The following is a 22146-nucleotide window of genomic DNA, read 5'->3' as shown; positions in this document are numbered from 1 at the left end:
TTACAATTTACCTAAGAATTCAATTCCTCAGACTTTAGAACTCTTTAGGTTACTTTTTAGTCCTTCATAACTTATATAAACTTTAAAACCTTTTTCCCATTCAATCATTTACTATGGGACATAAGTGGTTGATTACTGTGAGTAGTCACTGTAAGTCAATTTTCTTTAAATAAATAGTAAACACATTGAAACCTCTTTGTGAGTTTATCATTTTAACCAAGATATCTTCCAGCAACGTAAACTGTGAATGAGCCTACCTTTCTCAGCAAGAGACCCAAAAAGTCTAAGAAAGTGGGGTCTGAAGCCTGATTATACATATGAAATTAATTGACAGATGCAATTTGAGAAGAAACTGTTTTGTTTCTTGATGTTAACATAAAGCTATAGATAGCCATCAATATCACCAGGTGTCTGAGAAAAATAAATTATAATGGGAAGTATATTCCAAATGGCCTATGTATCAACTAAAATGAGAGAGATTTTCCCATTGCCTAGCAGGTTATTCTAGGCACCTTTGGTCTTGATGGTTTTGTTGGGAGGCAGAAGTTTAGGTCTTCTCCTACAGAATATGTATATATATATATATATATATATATATATATATATATATATATATATATATTCTGTTAGGAAGTAACATGTGAGCAAGGTCATGTTAGAAAACAGACTTGTCCGGATTTATCCCATGCTGAACATAGCGGACAATGAGGAATACTGAGAATTCAAGAACAATTGCAGTGGGTTTTTGATCCTACTGCACGTACTGGCTTTGTGGGAGCCTAGGCAGTTTGAATGCTCACCTTATGAGACATGGATAGAGGTGGGCAGTCCTTGGGCTTCCCACAGGTCAGGGAACCCTGATTGCTCTTCGAGCAGATGAGGGAGGGGGACTTGATCGGGGGAGGGGGAGGGAAATGGGAAGCAGTTGTGGGGACGAGGCAGAAATCCTTAATAAATAAATAAATTTAAAAAAGAAAAAAAAAGAAAACAGACTTGTCTGTAATGTATATACAAAAGGGTTTTAAAGTAAATGTAGTTACTATGCATAAAGTAGAAATTTAAAAAAGTGTGATGTAGGAAAACCTTGGAGATAAGAGACCTTTGGAACAGTAGATCAGAACACAGTTAGATACAGGAGCTTTGGGAACCATTTGTTTGTGGAGTGGCAAAAGTTTTTGCCATATGATATACTTTGAGAATGTAGTTTGTCAATCTTTGACCACTGATTGTGATGTAGTGGTGTCAAGAGAGAGCCATTTGCAGTAAGACAGTAAAACTTTAATAAAAACTCTGATGCAAGGAGGAAAATAGGAAGTGTTACATAAGACTCAGGAGGTGTAAGGCAGAGACAGAACAGGCAGCTGACAAGGATGGGTGACGACAAGGGTTACAATATAGGCTCAGGATGGCATAAAGCAGCTCTGGGACTTTCAGGAGAGAGCTTAGAGGGTACAGTGTTGTAAAGTGAGGAACTACATTCAAGGGAGGACTCCAATATCATAGAGGCTGGAGGGCTAAAGGAAGAAACAGACAAGTAGTTCTAAAGGGGAGTAGAAGAAATTTTAGGAGGGAATTGAGGACATGAGGGAGGTGAAGGAATGGTCACAGCACCAGGTGGGCATAAGTGAGTTGTGAGAGTTCTAAGAGGGAGCTGAGAGAGAATAGTGTCACAAAGTTTTGTAACAGGGACCCTACCTGAAGGAGGATTCCCGTATTATAGAGGCTTAGGAGAGAATAGGAATGCTTCAGGTTGCATTTCTTAGGGGATGAAAGGAAGCTCCAGGATGGCTGAGATGAAAGGGGACAGAAGAGGCAAGCTTTTCAGTGACAGGAATTTCAATCTGAGGCATCCTCAAACGGATTGAAAAATTGTCAGAGTGAAATGTCTCAAATCATGAAGTGTCCCTAACTGCATGATATGAGCCCAGTAGTGTGAGAGGAGCAACCTGGCACACCACCAGTAAAGCGTTTTTTGTAATAGTAGACAAAAAAGCAGCACCAGGATGACACTTATCCAGTAGAGAAGGAGAGGAGAAAGCAGCTGGAGAGACAGACTGGGAAAGGCCTTTGGAAACAGAAGGGGGCAAGGGTCTTAGTACAGAAGCCCATAAGGGCATCGAAGACCTAAGAAATGCCCAGATAGGTGATGTAGGAGTTTGGAGCATGGTCACGATCCACATAGACTGAGATGAATGAGCAGTGCCCAGAAGCTTTAGCAAGTTGAAGGAGATATAAAGACACTCTCTGAGTAGATGAGAGACAGAACGGTTATAGCAGGTGAATCAAAGAAATAGCTGAAGAGGCAGACTCTGAAATTTGAGTTAAATATGGTGGGTTGCACAGGACAGAAGAAACAAATGATTTGTATATATCTTGAGAGAGTCAAAATAGCCACCTGTTTTGAAGAAGAAGAGTCCCTTAAGAAGGAACAAAAATATAGCACTCTTGTGTTTTTGGCAGCAGATGAATGGAAGTGATGTCATGAACAGTCATAGGTATGGTTGAAGATAAACTTTTATTGCAGATACGAAAAAGTGCACAGCCAGAAGCATCTAGAATGGTTCAGACTGTACCAGGCCAGAAGACTGAACTGGGCTATGAGGGGAAAGATGGAGGGCAGAGTGAGAGAGGAAGAGAATAGAGAGGGAAGGGTTGGAGTGAGAGAACGAAGCTTAGAGGTGAAGATTTTTGCGATTGATTATGGATTGAGGCAGTTCAGAAAAACTGCAACAGTTTTCTGCTACAGAGCTGGGGTTGAGATTCACGTGATTGGTTCTGAGATACAAGGAAACGTGAAAGTGAATATCTGAAGTCTACCTACCTGATTCCCTTGCAGGAATGTCCTTTGGGGTAGTGTGGAGTGCCTGCTGGAGTTAGGAGCTGAGATAAAGTAATAACTAGTGGGGAGAGTTTAGAAGGGGAAAATTATGAGATACACAATAGATGGGTGCAATTGGGAAGGGAACGGGGTAGAGAGCTAGTGATGATACTGGGAGATTGAATTTGGAGAAGAGGTGGGAGCAGTGCCTGTCTTCAGTTAGCTTCCCTGTTTCTTTGGCCTAAGCTACTAGTGTGCTAAAACTATACATTCCATGATAAACCAATTTTACACAGTACTTATCTACAAATACAGCCCTACAGAAGGTGATAGAAGAATAATTTCAGCCTAAAGATGTTAATTGCAACCCTAAAAACACAGAGAATAGAAAATCTTATGCAGAAAAAAATAATAGAAGGGAAATAACACACATGCACAAGCACACACACATACAAAACACCATCGCCACTATTACCACCACCAATATCAATAATAATAATAATCATGTGAGAGCTATAAATATCATTGGTTTTTAATATCCCCAATATAAGGACACAGAGTAACAGAATGCATTTGAAAACAGGAAGTATACTTCTGCTGCATTTATGCAACAAGCCTTAACATTAAGAATAGATATTAGCTCAGGGTAAAGGGTTGAAATCGATATCACACGTAAATGTACCTAATAAGCAAGTGGTGTGTCCATTTTAATATTTAGAAAAATAGATTTCAAAACAAAGCTAGTCAGAAGAGACAGGGATGGACACTATATAGCAATCAAAGGAAAAATCCAATATGACATTTTTATTCTTATCATCTATGCTCATGCTCACCACTAGGGCACTCAAGTTTGTAAAATAAATACTACTAAAGCTTAGTCACATATTCACCCTCATCCACTGTGGTATTTTTAATGTAATTGGTCCCCATAATCAGGGAGAGGTACTACTAGAAGGTGCAGCTTTGTTCAAATGGGTATGGCATTGTTGGAGGAAGACTGTCACTATGTGGGCAGACTTTGAGGTTCATACACACAGGATACCAGCCAGTGTCAGTCGACTTCCTGTTGCCTGGGAGATGTAGGACTTTCAGTTATTCCTCTAACACCACTTCAGCCTCCACGCTGTATGTTTCCCATCCTTATGATAGTAGAATAAAACTCTGAAAGTGTAAGAGAGCCCCCTCAATTAAGAGTTTGCTGTCATCATGGTGTCTGTCAAACTAAGACAGAAGTTAGTGCCAGGGACTGGGGCATTGCTGTGATAGGCCCGATCATGTGTTTGTTTGGAGAATTTGGGTTTTCCTTCTTTGGGTTTGGAAAACAATGGAATGCTTTAAGCACTGCTTAATGGGCCATACTAGCAGTAGCATGGAAGATAGTTGGGCTAAGAGTTTCAAACTCTGGGGGCTCACCAAAGAAGTTTCAGAGAAGATTTTTAGTACTTTGCCTAGAGATTATTCTTCTGGTATTTTGGTGTAGAAAGATTTCTTTCTGCCTTTTTTGAAGAATTTGCCTGAGATTAAAATGAAGATTTTTGATTTAATTCCCTTGGCAGATGAAATTTTAATGCAGCCCGGTGTAGTCTCATGAATGGAGATATTAGTGGTAACTCTAAAGAAAATTTGCTGCGGGAGCTTCTTCCACTCCTTCAGTCAATAACCTTTGAGAAATCAGCCCAGTCATTTTTTTAGTTTTAGAGGGTTTTTTTTTTACTCAGGTAATATTATATTCTTCTTGGGTCTCTGAAGGGGTTGAAGACTAGATAGTTATATTTACAGTTTTCCTTGTTGCCAAATTCAAAAAAGAAACTCACAAAAGCAGTATAAAATGTATCAAGCTGAGAGACATAAAATCTTAATTTGTTTCTCTAAGAAAATATTCTACCTTAAAAAGATATTTTTAAGATGGTTTTACAAGTAATTATAGGAAATGGTTTAGGTATAAAACTTTGAACTCATCAACAGAAGATGGAGAGTAGAGCCATTCCTCCAAATACGAATGGGCTGGACACTGTGAATACAGTTCTAACTTGGTAATTGTTCTTATTGTATATAATTTTACTGCTCTATAGTTCAAGCCTTCCCTTTTTAAATTCAGATAAAAAAGAATAAATGCTGTGGGTTAATTGTACACTATGTGGAGATATATTATTGTGATTGGTGTAATTAAAAGCTTAATGACCAATAGCTAGTTGGGAGGGATAGATGGGACTCTGGGCCAGAGAGTGAACTCTGGGAAGGAGAAAGGCATAGTCACCAGCCAGACTTAGAAGAATCAGGATGGGCAGTCTGGTGATGACTTAATAAACCTTGTACCAGAATGTAGATTTAAAAATATGGATTAATTGAAGTTATTAGAAGTAATTAGGAACAAAACTAAGCTAGGGCTGAGGTTTCATAATTAATACTCAGTGTCTGTCATTTTTGAGACCGGTGGATGGACAAACTACTGCACTGAAAAGGTGCACACAATGTAGTTGTGATTAGATGTCTTTAGAGAATATTAACACCCATGATCTCCAGAAGAAAGAGACCACGTAAACCACTTTTGTAAATCAGTTGAAAACAAGGAAGGACATTACAGGTGGAAAAATATTAGTAGACAAATTTTTGAGAGTGCCATAACTCTTATGGCCCAGATGTGCTGAATGAATTTTGTGATCCACACTATTCTCCTATTTAGGTTCCAAAATTAAGTAGGAAAGCAAAGACTAGTGTATGTAAAAGCACAATTTGTTACTAACATTGTGATCATTGTTATCATAGGAACAGACACTGTAAGTTTCAAGACCCAGGTAAAAGAGGGAGTTTCCTTAAGTTCACATAGATAAGCTCTCTCCAATATCTCCTTTATCCTTTTTTTTTTAAAAAAAATTTCTTTTACTTTTTATGTGTATGAGTGCTTTGCCAGCATGTATATATACCATGTACATTCATATTTCCTACAGAAGGCAAATGAGTTGCTGAATCTAAATCTATCTGTCTTGGAAATATAGATGGTTGTGGGCCACAGTGTGAATTCTGGGACCAAAACCCAGGTCCTCTGTAAGAGTAGTGTGTGCTCTTAATCACTAATCCATCTTTCTAGTCCATCCAGTCTCCTCTTTTTATTTATTTATTTACTTATTTTTTTTATTGAAAAAATTTCCGCCTCCTCCCCGCCTCCCATTTCCCTCCCCTTCTTCCCACTCCTCTCCCCTCCTCCCCATTCCTCTCCCCCTTCCCCCACTCCATTCCCTATCCCTCTCCAGTCTGAAGAGCAGTCTGTATTCCCTGCCCTGTGGGAAGTCCAAGGTCCTTCCCACTCCATCCAGGTCCAGGAAGGTGAGAATCCAAACAGGCTAGGCTCCCACAAAGCCAGTTCATGCAGTATCCTTCTACTCTGTATCCTTTTGTCTTGTAGTATTTTTATCTGTCTTGCCTCATTCATTATGTTTTATGTTTCATTCTCTCTCTCTCTCTCTCTCTCTCTCTCTCTGTCTCTCTCTCTGTCTCTGTCTCTCTCTCTCTCTCTCTCTCTCTCTCTCTCTCTCTCTCTCTCCCTCCCTCCCTCTGTGTTCTTAAGAACACAGATTATGTGAATTAGTTTTTGCTTTCCACTATGTAGATACGAGGTATCAAAGTCAGATTATCAGGCATGGTGCCAATGACTTTACCTGCTAAGCCTATGCTTCTTCATCTTCATAGCTCTTATGTTGGGAGGTATATACTGACATTTCCAAACAGTTCCTTCCTATACTTTATCACTTCACAAACACTTAAAAATATATGGTAAAAATTTAAGCATCTGGCTACACGATTCCTTAGAACTTTAGTCATGTAAGCCCCAAATCCTTGAACATAAAGATTACCCTCCCCATAAACACTGAATCCATATCTCTTAGGTCAGAATGTTCAACTGTTTTCTAAATTTTACATTAGGTATTTACTGGGCATAAATAGCTGAGAAATAACAAATTAAATATCAGTAATAAACATAATTTCCATATAAATGAAAATTTCTGGATTATTCATTACATTTTGAGGATAGTTTAGGATGATTGCTGGGAGAAGGCATGAAAAACAAATTGTGTCTTTCTTCATGACAAAATTATTTCAGGAACATTGTATTAGCTTTGTAATTACTTTACAGGTAGATACAGGATTAACACTGAGACATTGATTACATCTGGATGTTTTTGCTGAGTATTTATTGTATTGTAGAACCAAGTAGACATTACAGATATGTTTCTGAATGAAACAGTTTTCATAATAATCTTACTTCATTGAAGAATATACTAGAGAAGAAGAAACAGTGTAAACTTAGAAGATGGTTGAGAAGAATAAATAGAGCTCATATAAAAGGAAACGTTAGTTGTGGCAGGACTGGGTGGTCCCTTGGAGCAAGTGATATTTAACCAGAAAATTAAGAAGGACTTGTAGGTGTGAAGATTGGGCACAAAGCTTCCAGATTCAAAATTGCAATTGCACTCAAGTTAATAACCTCAGGAACTAAAATGTAAATAAGGGTAATGTAAAGTGAGAATCATGTTAAAACTCTAGAGTTTATCTAACATAAAAAGAAAGGATTAAACTTTTGAAATAGAAGTGGACTAATATAACTGTATTTTTTAATGTGTTGTACAGACAACTTCTCTTGTGAATACTTCAAGTACAATTATCACCATTCTGGAAAGATATGCTTACTGGTGTTATATGGCACAAATTTCATGGGAGTAAACATTAACCTTCTTACTGGATTTAAGGCTAACTTAAATAATGAAATCATGAAAAAATTCACAGCTAACATGATTCTCAAGGCCAAAACCTCTGCTGTAATGGACATTGGCCATAGGGAAGAACCCATTATCATATTTCCCTGAATGGATATATTATTAAACTGAATTTTAAATGACTTATCATGAAATCCGCAGATTAGTTCATCTCCAAACCTTCATGAGTACAACTTCTTTTTGCAGTAGATGGTGATTAACACACAACTGTGAGTGTGCGGAGAATTAGAGACCTTGGATAATATATCTGTATCATATGCCCTTCTCTCCAAGGGCAGGAATCACTGTAATAGAGTGATTGGAAAGATAGTAAGAGCCAGAGCTGGTTGATAACTACAAATATACAATGTTTTCAGGACACAACAGAACTGTTGCACTATGTATAAATGTTGTCAGTATGGACAAGGTCAAATCATACAAAGTCCCAGCATAGAGAGGGTACATGAGCATGAAGTCTACCTGTAGCTGAGGTGTTGGCAATTGTTATCTTCCGGGTGGTGAGTCCATTTTTAATGGTGTAGCCTTACATGTTTCAGGGGAAGCATAATATCGAAGTCTGTACAGGTAGAACAATTTAGGTTTCATCAAAAATAATAATTAGGTATATATAAGAGGGCATTATGAGAAGAAGCCCTGTGAGAGAAACTGGACACTATAAAATACATTGTATAATATTTTCAAAGACACATTTTAAAGTATAAAAAGAGAAATCGAATAAATATAATATCTATACATAATCGGAGGAACAGAGATGAGGGCCAAAGTTATAACAAGGAAACCGAATAACCAAATTTGAGCTAAAGGTCGCATTGGTTTTGAATAATTATCCTTATTATATGAAGTCTTATAAAACATTAGACTGCTCTAAGAAAATATTTTCTTATGAAGCTGTCTCTTCAGAGCACCCTTAATTTCATTATTCCTGAGGCTGTAAATGAGGGGGTTCAACATGGGGATCACCACCATGTAGAATACAGACAACACCTTGTTCTGGTCTGTGGAGTAGTTGGAATTGGGCATCACATAGATGAAGGTGATGGTCCCATAGAACAGAGTGACAGCAGTGAGGTGGGAGGTGCAGGTGGAGAAGGCCTTCTGGCGGCCCTCAGTGGAGCGCATCTTCAGGATGGTGATGAGGATGTAGGTGTAGGAGACAGCTATGACAAGGACTGTGATCATGGTTACTGATGCAGCAGAAAAAGAGGTAACAACTGCAGAGACACTGACATCAGAACAGGAGAGTTCCACTAAAGGAGCAAAATCACAGTAAAAGTGATTGATTCTGTTTGGTCCACAGAAAACAAAAGAAAGAAAGGAAAGGGCAAAGGAGGAAGAATTAAGGAAACCGCCTATGTAAGATCCTACAACCAACAGGGTGCAGACTTGTGTGGACATTTTGGTTGAATAAAGAAGTGGATTGCAAATTGCTACGAAGCGATCATAAGCCATGGCAGCCAGAAGGAAACATTCAATTGCCCCAAAAAAAGCAGCTGAGCTAAACTGTATAAAGCATCCAAGATATGAGATGGTACTTTGATTTACCAGGAAGTTGACAAGCATATTGGGTGTGACAGAAGATGAGTAGCCTATGTCAGTAGAAGCCAAGTGACTCAGAAAAAAGTACATGGGGTGATGGAGCTGGGACGAGACTTTGATGAGAAGGATGGTGCTGAGGTTCCCAGACACAGTCACCAGGTAGATGCACAGGATGATGGTGAAGAGGATGAGTTTAAGGACTGGGTCATCTGTCAATCCCAATAAAATGAACTCTGTCACTGCAGTGTGGTTCCCTTTCTCCAGGAGAGCCATGAGGTAGTGTAGCTCCTGACAGAACCAGACTGTGATGGACACATTACAGGAAAGGGTTTATAAATAGGTCACTTCATTCCATTTAATCATACATGGAGAGCATTACCAATAAATATATAAATATATTTTTAAATTGGACCTACAATGAACGTTTTACTAGGGTTTTCATAATTTGGACATCTGTGTATTATAATTCCTTCAAAATAATTTAAGTAGAAGTGTTAAGTATATGTTACAAAGAATAAATAACTTTTATTTTGTTATCTGAACAATCCCATCACTCAAATAAATCCTTAAATAAATATAAAATAATGTAAATCTTAAGAAGATAGCAATATACTAATTATAAATATAACAAAATGTAAGAGAAAACAATTTAAAGAGTTAAATAATGACTAACTTTTATTAAATGCTTACTACATCACCAGGACTGGATTTAAAAATATTGTATATTTTTCTATTCTTAATTCCATTAGATAGCATTACAGTTTTATCAATTCCATTTTATAACACAAAATCATTTTAAGTTTTGTAAGATTTATATAATAATTAACCAAATTATTGGGCTTCAGAGATGGTTTAGTATAGTTAAGAGCACTTTTTGCACTTGCAATGAATCAGGGTCTGATCCCCAGTACTCACATGGTTTCTCACAGCAGTCTGAGGTTCTAGCTCTGGGGACCTAATGCCTTCTTCTGGTCTTCACAGACAGCAGGCATATATGTGGTGCAAATATGTATATACAAATTCATAACATAGGCAACATTCATAAACATAGACTCAAAATTACAATCTTTTAAAGTTGCAGTATATATGAACACTAGCCTTGTTGAATTTAGAGTATTCTTTTTAAGTAACCGCACATAATTATGGGTGTCCATGCAATTGAGGGCACATTCAAATTAAGCACAGACATCAGAGTGGCATTTCTGCTTTCCAATGGTTAATACATAGAGAGGTGCTTTGCTGGTGACACTTGTTACAAAGTCTATTAATTTCTGCAAGTAAGTTCATGTCTTAATTAACTTTTAAAAAATGTAAATTTTCTTGTTAGAACTGAGAAGAAATAAAACAGAGATCACACTCAAATTGCAAATACAACTTCCTGTGGTAAGCTCGTTAAATATTTTAAGCATTTTTAAATAGATCATTTCTCCTCAAAGTACCTTGAAATAGCAATTTCATCAGCATGTAAAATATGAATAATATTTATCATGATATTTCTAATATTTTGTTAAAACACATCAGATGCTTTTCCAGTGTCACAGTGGTTTCTAACAGGAGTGTGATGGAATAAATTTACATGATATTCAGCAGAGGACACTGATCTGTAATTACTCAAATAAAAAGTTAAGAGGTTTGTGGAGGTTCATCTATCATAGCACAGATTGACTATAATCCCTCACATTCTATATTTACATTCTCATTTGTCTACGGTGATGCATATGACACTGAACATTCAGTCCATAAACTAAGCAGGGCTTTGTACATGATATTCATTGATAGTAAGCCACCAAAGCATTTAAAAGCTAGTGAACTTCTGAGCCTTGGGCTGAATGATATGGGTGTAGAATTTGAAGCTCATGTTTCTTTCTGGTCTCCATTAATAAGGAATCTTTGAAAACGTGAGGGAGCTGGGAAGAGTGTATGAAGGGGAAACTAGTCAAGATGTAGTATGTGAGATAAGAATATATTTTCAATAAAATAAAAAGAGAAAACTCAATTTTATGCCCAAGCATTCTGAGTAATTCACTATGGACATATAAGGTGGTTCAATAAATTTGTGTTTATTTTCCTTCTGCTTTATTATTGCTTTATTTCATCTGACTTGTTTCTCCACCATGGTTTGTAAATTTAGTACATTTTCAAAGGATAAAGTATCCCATTTACCAACAAAGTCAAAATCTTACCTCTTGTGGTAATTCATTTCAAAGTAGAAACTTCAAAGTCACTATGATTTTATACCTACAAAGATGTCTGCACTGTTATTACTAAGGATAAGTCCCTGGTGAGGTTATGGATTTTAGTGTGAATTTAAATCACCAGGGATCATTACTTTATTCCCAGTGATTATTGAGCACTAAATTTCACACAAAATAATTAATTTCCAAGGGGTTACCTGTCAATCTCAAGTGATTTCTTGTATTCCTGTATGTGAGTATTGGTGCACTTTCACTTGGCATTTAAGGGAGGTACATGATGATAACTATTATCTTAGGTAAATATTTGAACAAGTTGATATTTGTTTCAGTTTAGATCAAATTAAAATACTTCAATCTTTAAAATACCTTTTTCAATTTGTGTACATGATGAAATAATTTATTGATTTTATATAATGAACAATCCTTGATTCTATAGGATAAAGCCTACTTCACCTTTGAAGGAATACACAAAATCGATCACTCATTAGTATGCCTGAGGAGAATGGTTTATTGTAGAGATAAAAAAGAGCAGAACCAAAGATATCTGGTAAGGTCCAAACTGAGCTAGACAATTGGACTGAACTAGATAATGAGAAGAGCAGATGAGGGGTAGGGTAAGAAAAGAAGATCAGGGCCCTTTGTTCACGAGCTAACCAAGCAGAGCGGAGTTTCGATCTGGGCACCAAGTGAAACATCATTGTGGTGAGTGAGTGCTGCGGCACCCGGGAACATACCTCAGCCCGCCAACACTTCCTGGCCATCCTACAGGGGCTATACTGCCCATACCTCCTCTCTCTTCCTATCCCATCCAGCTTACATCCAGATCCCCCCACCCCCTGTCTCCCTCCCTCCCTCCCTTCTTTGGCAGCATAGCGCCTCCCTGCTCAGACTGCTAGGGCCCTGGGACCGAACCCGAACCGGAAGGGCAAAGGGGGGGCGGTAGCTCCTTTGTCCCCATAGCCTGCCTGCAGCAAGCAGCGTGGGCCCTTTGTTTGCGAGCTAACCAAGCAGCACAGAGTTTCGATCTGGGCCCTAAGTGAAACATCATTGTGGAGAAACATCTCTGGGGAGTGACATCACTGGGAAGGTACATCAGTGGGCAAGAAGACCTGATCCTATAAAAGAAGATCCATAGGGTAGTATTGGGAGGAAGAGATGGGCAGACACCAATGCAGGAATTCTCCCAACAATCTGAAAAACAACACGAAACCACAAGAAGCCAGTGACCTCACAACAGGAGGACATGAACACCTTAATCAAGAAGAAGTAGAAAAAATTGACTTTATGAAAGTGATTGACACCATTAAACAGCATATAAAAAATGCCCTTATAGAAATGGATGAGAAGTATAACAGAAAGTTCGAGGAATTGAGTAAATCAGTGAATGATACCGTAGGAAACCAAGGAAAAACAATCAAGCAGATAATGGAAACAGTTCATGACTTGAAAACTGAAATGGAGGCAAAGAAGAAAACACAAACAGAGGGCCGGCTGGACATGGAAAATCTAGGTAAATGAATAGAGACTACAGAATCAAGCATAACCAGCAGAATACAAGAGATAGAAGAAAGAATCTCAGATTCTGAGGATAACATAGAGAAAATAAACGCACTGATCAAAGAAAACAGCAAGTCCAACAAACTCTCTTCACAAAACATTCAGGAAATATGGGACACAATAAAAAGAAGAAACCTAAGAATAATTGGAGTAGAAGAAGGAGAAGAAGTGCAGCTCAACGGTCCAGAAAATATACAAATAAAATTATAGAAGAAAACTTTCACAACCTGAAGACAGATGACCTTTGAAGGTTCAAGAAGCATATAGAACACCAAATAGGCTGGATCAAAAAAAAAAAAAAACATCCCCTCACCATATAATAATCAAAACACAAAATATACAGAATAAAGAAAGAATATTAAGAGCCACAAAGGAAAAAGGCCAAGTTACTTATAAAGGTAAACCTATCAGACTTACACCTGACTTCTCTATGGAAACCATGAAAGCCAGAAGGTCCTGGATAGATGTACTCCAAAAACTAAGAGACCACGGATGCAAGCCCAGACTACTATATCCAGCCAAACTTTCGTTCACTATAAATGGAGAAAACAAAATTTTCCAGGATAAAAACAAATTTAAACAATACGTAGCCACAAATCCAGCCTTACAGAAAAAAATAGAAGGAAAATCACTAACCAAGGAGTCCAAAAATGACCACAATAACACAGGCATCTAGAGACCCTTCACCAGCGCAAATCAAAGAAGGAAAACACACAAACCCTACTACTAAAAAAGTGACCGGAGTTAACAACCACTGGTCATTAATATCACTTAATATCAATGGGCTCAACTCACCTATAAAAAGGCACAGGCTAAGAGATTGGATACGAAAACAGGATCCAACATTCTGCTGTCTTCAAGAAACACACCTCAACCACAAAGACAGGCACCTACTCAGAGTAAAGGGCTGGGAAAAGGCTTATCAAGCAAATGGACCTAAGAAACAAGCAGGTGTGGCCATACTAATTTCTAACAAAGTTGACTTCAAACTTAAATCAATCAGAAGAGATGGAGAGGGAAATTTTATACTGATAACAGGAACAGATCATCAGGAAGAAGTCTAAATCCTGAATATCTATGCCCCTAATTTAAAAGCACCCACGTACATAAAAGAAACATTACTAAAACTCAAGGCAACCATCAAACCGCACACACTAATAGTAGGAGACTTCAACACTCCTCTCTCACCAATGGACAGGTCAATCAGACAGAAACCTAACAGAGAAATAAGAGAATTAATGGAGGTAATGAAGCAAATGGACTTAACAGACATCTATAGATTATTCCACCCAAAGAGGAAAGAATATACCTTCTTCTCTGCAGCTCATGGAACATTCTCGAAAATTGACCACATACTTGGTAACAAAGCTAACTTACACAGTTACAAAAAAATATTTGTAACCACCTGCGTCTTATCAGATCACCATGGATTAAAGTTAGAATTCAACAACAATGCTACCCCCAGAAAGCCTACAAATTCATGGAAACTGAACAGTCAACTACTGAACAATACCTGGATTAAGGAAGAAATTAAGAAAGAAATTAAAGTCTTCCTGGAATTCAATGAAAATAAAGAAACAACATACTCGAACTTATGGTACACTATGAAAGCAGTCCTGAGAGGAAAGTTCATAGCACTAAGTGCTCACCTAAAGAAAATGGAGAAAGCACATATTGGAGACTTAACAGCCCACTTGAAAGCTCTAGAAAAAAAAGAAGCAAACTCACCTAGAAGGAGTAGAAGACTGGAAATAATCAAACTGAGGGCGGAAATCAACAAAATAGAAACACAGAAAACAATCCAAAGAATCAATGAAACAAAAAGCTGGTTCCTGGAGAAAATCAACAAGATTGATAAACCCCTATCCAAACTAATCAAACGACAGAGAGAGAACACGCAAATTAATAAGATCAGAAATGAAAAGGGGGACATAACCACAGACACAGAGGAAATTCAGAGAGTCATTAGATCTTACTACAAAAGCGTGTATGCCACAAAACTGGAAAATGTAAAAGAAATGGACACTTTTTTAGATAAATACCAATTACCAAAATTAAACCAGGACCAGGTGAACAATCTAAACAGACCTGTAAGTCGCGAAGAATTAGAAGCTGTTATTAAAAACCTCCCCACCAAAAAAAACCCAGGACCAGATGGTTTCAATGCAGAATTCTACCAGAAATTCCAAGAAGACCTAATACCTATACTCCTTAATGTATTCCACAATATAGAAACAGAAGGGTCATTACCAAATTCCTTTTATGAAGCCACAATTACTCTGATACCAAAACCACTCAAAAACTCAACAAGGAAAGAGAACTACAGGCCAATCTCACTCATGAATATCGACGCAAAAATCCTCAACAAAATACTGGCAAACCGAATTAAAGAACACATCCGAAAAATTATCCATTATGATCAAGAAGGCTTCTTTCCTGAGATGCAGGGCTGGTTCAACATACGAAAATCTATCAATGTAATCGAGCATATAAATTAACAGAAAGAAAAAAAAACATATGATCATTTCATTAGATGCTGAAAAAGCATTTGACAAAATTCAACATCCATTTATGTTAAAAGTCTTGGAGAGATTAGGGATAAAAGGGTCATGCCTAAATATAATAAAAGCTATATACAGCAAGCCGACAGCTAACATCAAATTAAATGGAGAGAAACTCAAAGCCATCCCACTTAACTCAGGAACACGACAAGGCTGTCCACTCTCTCCATACCTCTTCAATATAGTGCTTGAAGTTCTAGCAATAGCAATAAGACAACATAATGGGATCAAGGGGATTCGAATTGGAAAGGAAGAAGTTAAACTTTCGTTATTTGCAGATGATATGATAGTGTACATAAGTGACCCCCAAAACTCCACCAAAGAACTTTTACAGCTGATAAACAGCTTTAGTAATGTGGCAGGATACAATATCAACTCCAAAAAATCAGTCACCCTCTTATACACAAAGGATAGGGAAGCAGAGATGGAAATCAGAGAAGTTTCACCATTCACGATAGCCACAAACAGCATAAAATATCTGGGGGTAAATCTAAATAAGGAAGTGAAAGATCTATTTGACAAGAACTTTAAGGCATTGAAGAAAGAAATTGAAGAGGATACCAAAAAATGGATGGACCTCCCTTGCTCTTGGATTGGGAGGATCAACATAGTAAAAATGGCAATTCTACCTAAGGCAATTTATAGATTCAATGCAATCCCCATCAAGATCCCATCAAAATTCTTCACAGATATGGAGAGGACAATAATCAACTTTATATGGAAAAACAAAAAACCCAGGATAGCCAAAACAATCCTATACAATAAAGGATCTTCTGGAGGCATTACCATCCCTGACTTTAAACTCTATTACAGAGTTACAGTAATGAAAACAGTGTGGTACTGGCATAAAAACAGAGAAGTCGACCAATGGAATCGTATAGAAGACCCGGATTTTATCCCACAAACCTATGAACACCTCATTTTCGATAAAGGAGCTAAAGGTATACAATGGAAGAAAGAAAGCATCTTCAACAAATGGTGCTGGCACAACTGGATGTCAACCTGTAGAAGAATGAAAATAGACCCATATCTCTCACCGTGCACAAAACTCAAGTCCAAATGGATTAAAGACCTCAATATCAGCCCGAACACACTGAACCTGATAGAAGAGAAAGTGGGAAATACCCTACAACAGATGGGCACAGGAGATCGCTTCCTATGTAGAACACCAGAAGCACAGACATTAAGGGCAACATTGAATAAATGGGAACCTACTTAAACTGAGAAGCTTCTGTAAAGCAAAGGACATTGTCACTAAGACACAAAGGCAACCTACTGACTGGGAGAAGATCTTCACCAGCCCTGCAACAGACAAAGGTCTGACCTCCAAAATATGTAGAGAACTCAAGAAACTAGACTTTAAAATGCTAATTAACCCAATTAAAAAATGGGGCACTGAACTGAACAGAGAATTCTCAACCAAAGAAGTTCAAATGGCCAAAAGACACTTAAGGTCGTGCTCAACTTCCTTAGCAATCAGGGAAATGCAAATCAAAACAAATTTGAAATATCATCTTACACCTGTCAGAATGGCTAAAGTCAAAAACACCAAGGATAGCCTTTGCTGGCGAGGCTGTGGAGGGACGGGTACAATCATCCATTGCTAGTAGGAATGCAATCTTGTGCAACCACTGTGGAAGTCAGTATTTCAGTTTCTCAGGAAATTCGGGATCAACCTACCCCTGGACCCAGCAATACCACTCCTGGGAATATACCCAAGAGATGCTCTATCATATGACAAGAGCATTTGTTCAACTATGTTCATAGCAGTATTATTTGTAATAGCCAGAACCTGGAAACAACCTAGATGCCCTTCAATGGAAGAATGGATGAAGAAAGTATGTAATATATACCCATTAGAGTACTATGCTGCGGTAAAAAACAATGACTTCTCGAATTTTACATGCAAATGGATGGAAATAGAAAACACTATCCTGAGTGAGGTGTCCCAGACCCAAAAAGATGAACATGGGATGTACTCGCTCATAATTGGTTTCTACCCATAAGTAAGGGTCATGGAGTCTACAATAGGTGAACCTAAAAAAGCTAAGTAAGAAGGTGAACCCAAGGAAAAACATATAGTTATCCTCTTGGCTACGGGAAGTAGACAAAATTGCCGGGGAGAAAATTGGGATCTTGGGGGTGGGGTGGGATGGGAGTAAGGGGAGATGGGGAGAGAAAAGGTAGAAGGGAAGGAGGGGGGGACATGGGGAAACAGGAGGATTGGGATAAAGGAAGTGTGGATAGGGGAGCACGGAACCACAATTCTTAGTTAAGGGAGCCACTTTAGGGTGGGCAAGAGACTTGACCCTAGAGGGGTTCCCTAGTGCCCTTGATGAGGTTCCCAGTTAGTTCCTTGGGAAGCTGAGGATTGGTAACCTGAAATGACCCTATCCTAGAGCAATACTGACAAATACCTTGCATATCATCACAGAACCTTCATCTGGTGATGGATGGAGATAGAGACAGAGACCCACACTGGAGCACTGGACTGAGCTCCCAAGGTCCCAATGAGGAGCAAAGGGAGGGAGAACATGAGCAAAGAAGTCGGGACCACGAGGGGTGCACCCACCCACTGAGACAGTTGAGCTGATCTATTGGGAGCTCACCAAGGCCAGCTGGACTGTGACCGAAAAAGCATGAGATAAAACTGGACTCTCTGAACATGGCGAACAATGAGGGTTGATGAGACGCCAAGGACAATGGCATGGGGTTTTGGTTTTACTTAATGTGCTGGCTTTGTGGGAGCCTAGCCAGTTTGGATGTTAACCTTCCTAGATATGGACGGAGGGGGGAGGACCTAGGACTTACCACAGGGCAGGGAACCCAGACTGCTCTATGTACTGGAGAAGGAGGGGGAGAGGAGTGGGAGGAGGGGGGAAGTGTGGGAAGAGGGGGAGAAGGATGGGAGGTGGGGGAGGGAAATGGGAGGCTGGGATGAGGTGGAAACTTGTTTTTTGTGTTTTTTCTCCTTTTCTCAATAAAAAAAAAGAAAGAAAAAAAAATGGACTCACCACCTGGAAGATAACAATTGCTGATGAGGGTTTGGAGAGGAACTAATCTGTGGGTATCATGATAAGTAATTTAAAATTAGTTAAATATTATATCCTTTTTGGGCGTTATAATAATTCGTTCTTCTCTATAGCCTATGTCCTGTTTAGCACAGGTTTTGCCCTTGAGAATCATCTTAGCTGTGAATTGTTTCATGCTAAGTTAAGCTTAGATCCAGTAAGAAAGTTGATGTTTACTCCTGTGAATTTTGTGCCATTTAGCACCAGTAGGCATGTCTTTTCAGAATTGTGTTAATTGTACTTGAAGTGTTTACAAGACAAGTTGTCTGTACAACACATTTAAAGATACAGTTATATTAGATTACTTCTATTTCAAAAGTTTAATTCTTGCCAGGCGTTGGTGGTGCACACCTTTAATCCCAGCACTTGGGAGGCAGAGGCAGGCGGATCTCTGTGAGTTCGAGGACAGCCTGGTCTACAAGAGCTAGTTCCAGGACAGGAACCAAAAGCTACGGAGAAACCCTGTCTCGAAAAATCCAAAAAAAAAAAAAAGAAAAGAAAAGAAAAAAAAAAGTTTAATTCTTTTTTTTGTGTTTGATAAACTCTGGAGTTTTAACATGTTTCTCTGTTTACATTACCCTGATTTACTTTTTATTTCCTGAGGTTATTACCTTGAGTGCATTTGCAGTTTTGAATCTGGAAGCTCTATGCTCAGTATTCACATCAACAAGTCCTTCTTAATTTTCTGCTTATATGTCACTTTCTTCAAGGGACCACCCTGTCCTGCTACAACTATCATTATCTTTTATATAATCTCCATTTATTCTTCTCCACCACCTTCTAAGTTTACACTGTTGCTTCTTCTCTAGTTTACTCTCCACTAAAGTTTAAATTTCATAAGAATTGTTTCAGTCAGAAACATATCTTTAATGTCTACCTGGTTCTGCAATACAATAAATACTCAGCAAAAACATCCAGATATAATCAATGTCTCAATGTTAATCCTATATCTACCTGTAAAGTAATTAAAAAGCTGATACAATGTTCCTGAAATAATTTTGTCATGAACAAAAACACAATTTATTTTTGATACCTATGCCCAGCCATCTTCCAATACTATCCTCAAATATGTAATGAATAATCCAGATATTTTCATTGATATGGAAATTAATATTTCTTACTGATCATTAATTTATTGTTTCTCAGTTATTCATGCCCAGTTAACACCTAATGTAAAATTCAGAAAACAGTTGGATATTCTGACCTGATAGATGTTCATTCAGTGTTTATCAGAGGCTAATCTTTTTTATTATTTTATTTACTTATTTATCAAAGATTTCTGTCTCTTCCCCACCACCACCTCCCATTTCCCTCCCCCTCCCCCAATCAAGTCCCTCTCCCTAGTCAGCCCAAAGAGCAATCAGGATTCCCTGCCCTGTGGGAAGTCCAAGGACCACCCACCTCCATCTAATCTTTGTATTCAAGAATTTGGGAGAACATCACCCAGCTCAGCCTGTCAGGGCACTGGGGCCAAATCCTGAGGGCAACCGGGAGGGCAGGAGTTCCTTTGTTTCAATAGCTTGCCTGCAGCAAGCAAGGTAGGTGCTTTGTTTACAAGATACCCAACCAGCACGGAGATCTGATCTCGGCACCAGGAGAGCCATCATTGGGAGCTACCCAAGCAACACGGAAATCTGATCTTGGCACTAGGAAAGACAACACTGGAGCACCAGGAGAGCCATCACTGGGAAGTGCCATCACTGGGAAGGTGCATAAGTAGGCAAGGAGATCTGATTCTGTAAAAGAAGATCCATAGGGGAGCATTTGGAGGAAGAGATGGGCAGGCGCCAATGCAAGAATTCACCCAACAATCTGAAAAACAACATGGCTAGAAAACAAAAATGAGTGAGTACATCCCATGTTCCTCTTTTTGGGTCTGGCTTACCTCACTCTTTTAGAAAGTTTCACTTGTTTTGTTTCCCGTTTAAAAAAAAACACTTAAACCGGGTGGTGGTGGCACATGCCTTTAATCCCAGCTCTTGGGAGGCAGAGGCAGGCGGATCTCTGTGAGTTCGAGATCAGCCTGGTCTACAAGAGCTAATTCCAGGACAGGCTCCAAAACCACAGAGAAACCCTGTTTCGAAAAAACAATAATAATAATAATAATAATAATAATAATAATAAGAAGAAGAAGAAGAAGAAGAAGAAGAAAGTTCATAGCACTAAGTGCCCATGTAAAGAAAATGGAGAAAGCTTACATTGGGGACTTAACAGCATACCTGAAAGCTCTAGGAAAAAAAAAGAAGCAGACGCGCCCAGGAGGAGTAGAAGACTGGAAATAATCAAACAGATGGCAGAAATAAAAAAAATAGAAACACAGAAAACAGTCCAAAGAATCAATAAAACAAAAAGTTGGTTCTTGAAGAAAGTCAACAAGATCGACAAACCCCTATTCAAACTAATCAAATGGCAGAGAGAGAATATGCAAATTAATAGGATCAGAAATGAAAAGGGGGACATAACCACAGACACAGAGGAAATTCAGAGAATCGTTAGATCTTACTACAAAAGCCTGTATGCCACAAAACTGGAAAATGCAAAAGAAATGGACATTTTTTTTAGATAAGTACCACATACCAAAGTTAAACCAAGACCAGGTGAAAGATCTAAATAGACCTGTTAGTCACAAACAATTAGAACCTGTTATCAAAAATCTCCCTACCAAAAAAAGCCCAGGACCAGATGGTTTCAATGCAGAATTCTACCAAAACTTCTAAGAAGAGCTAATACCTATACTCCTTAATGTATTTCACAATATAGAAACAGAAGAGTCATTGCCAAATTCCTTTTATGAAGCTACAGTCACCCTGATACCAAAACCTCACAAAGACTTAACCAAGAAAGAGTATTACAGGCCAATCTCACTCATGAACATCGATGCAAAAATTCTCAATAAAATACTGGCAAATCGAATCCAAGAACACATTAGAAAAGTTATCCATTCTGATCAAGTAGGCTTCATCCCAGAGATGCAGGGCTGGTTCAACATACGAAAATCTATCAATGTAATCCACTGGATTAATAAATTGAAAGAAAAAACCATATGATCATTTCATTAGATGCTGAAAATGCATTCAACAAAATTCAACACCCCTTTATGATAAAGGTCTCGGAAAGATTAGGGATACAAGGGTCATACCTAAATATAATAAAAGCTATTTACAGCAAGCCAACAGCTAACATTAAATTAAACGGAGAAAAACTTAAAGCCATCCCACTAAAATCAGGAACACGACAAGGCTGTCCACTCTCTCCATACCTCTTCAATATAGTGCTTGAAGTTCTAGCAATAGCAATAAGACAACATAAGGGGACCAAGGGGATTCGTATTGGAAAGGGAGAAGTTAAACTTTCGTTATTTGCAGATGAAATGATAGTATACATACGTGACCCCCAAAACTCTACCAAAGAACTCCTACAGCTGATAAACAGCTTTAGTAATGTGGCAGGATACAAGATCAACTCCAAAAAATCAGTTGCCTTCCTTTACACTAAGGACAAAAAAGGACAGAGAGAAATCAGAGAAGCATCACCTTTCACGATAGCCACAAATAGCATAAAATATCTTGGGGTAACTCTGACCAAGGAAGTGAAAGATCTATTTGACAAGAACTTTAAGTCTTTGAAGAAAGAAAT

The 22146-nt window shown here is 38.3% G+C and overlaps 1 protein-coding gene across 1 annotated transcript; it reads right to left on the bottom strand.

The window, feature by feature from the left end:
- Positions 1 to 8454: 8454 nt before the first annotated feature.
- LOC121457702 (olfactory receptor 484) lies at positions 8455 to 9399 on the bottom strand. The gene has a single exon (XM_041666635.1). It carries the CDS (start codon positions 9397 to 9399, stop codon positions 8455 to 8457), a length of 945 nt encoding a protein of 314 aa, XP_041522569.1.
- Positions 9400 to 22146: the final 12747 nt, after the last annotated feature.

This window comes from Microtus oregoni, unplaced genomic scaffold, assembly GCF_018167655.1.
Source record: "Microtus oregoni isolate MIOR12 unplaced genomic scaffold, Mior012 000016F_ref0000370, whole genome shotgun sequence".
NCBI lineage: Eukaryota > Metazoa > Chordata > Mammalia > Rodentia > Cricetidae > Microtus > Microtus oregoni.
This window is presented reverse-complemented; position numbering and strand designations above follow the sequence as displayed.

Excerpts from the sequence above, each read along its gene's own strand:
- LOC121457702 (XM_041666635.1), bottom strand. The coding sequence starts at position 9,399 with ATGGCTCTCCTGGAGAAAGGGAACCACACTGCAGTGACAGAGTTCATT.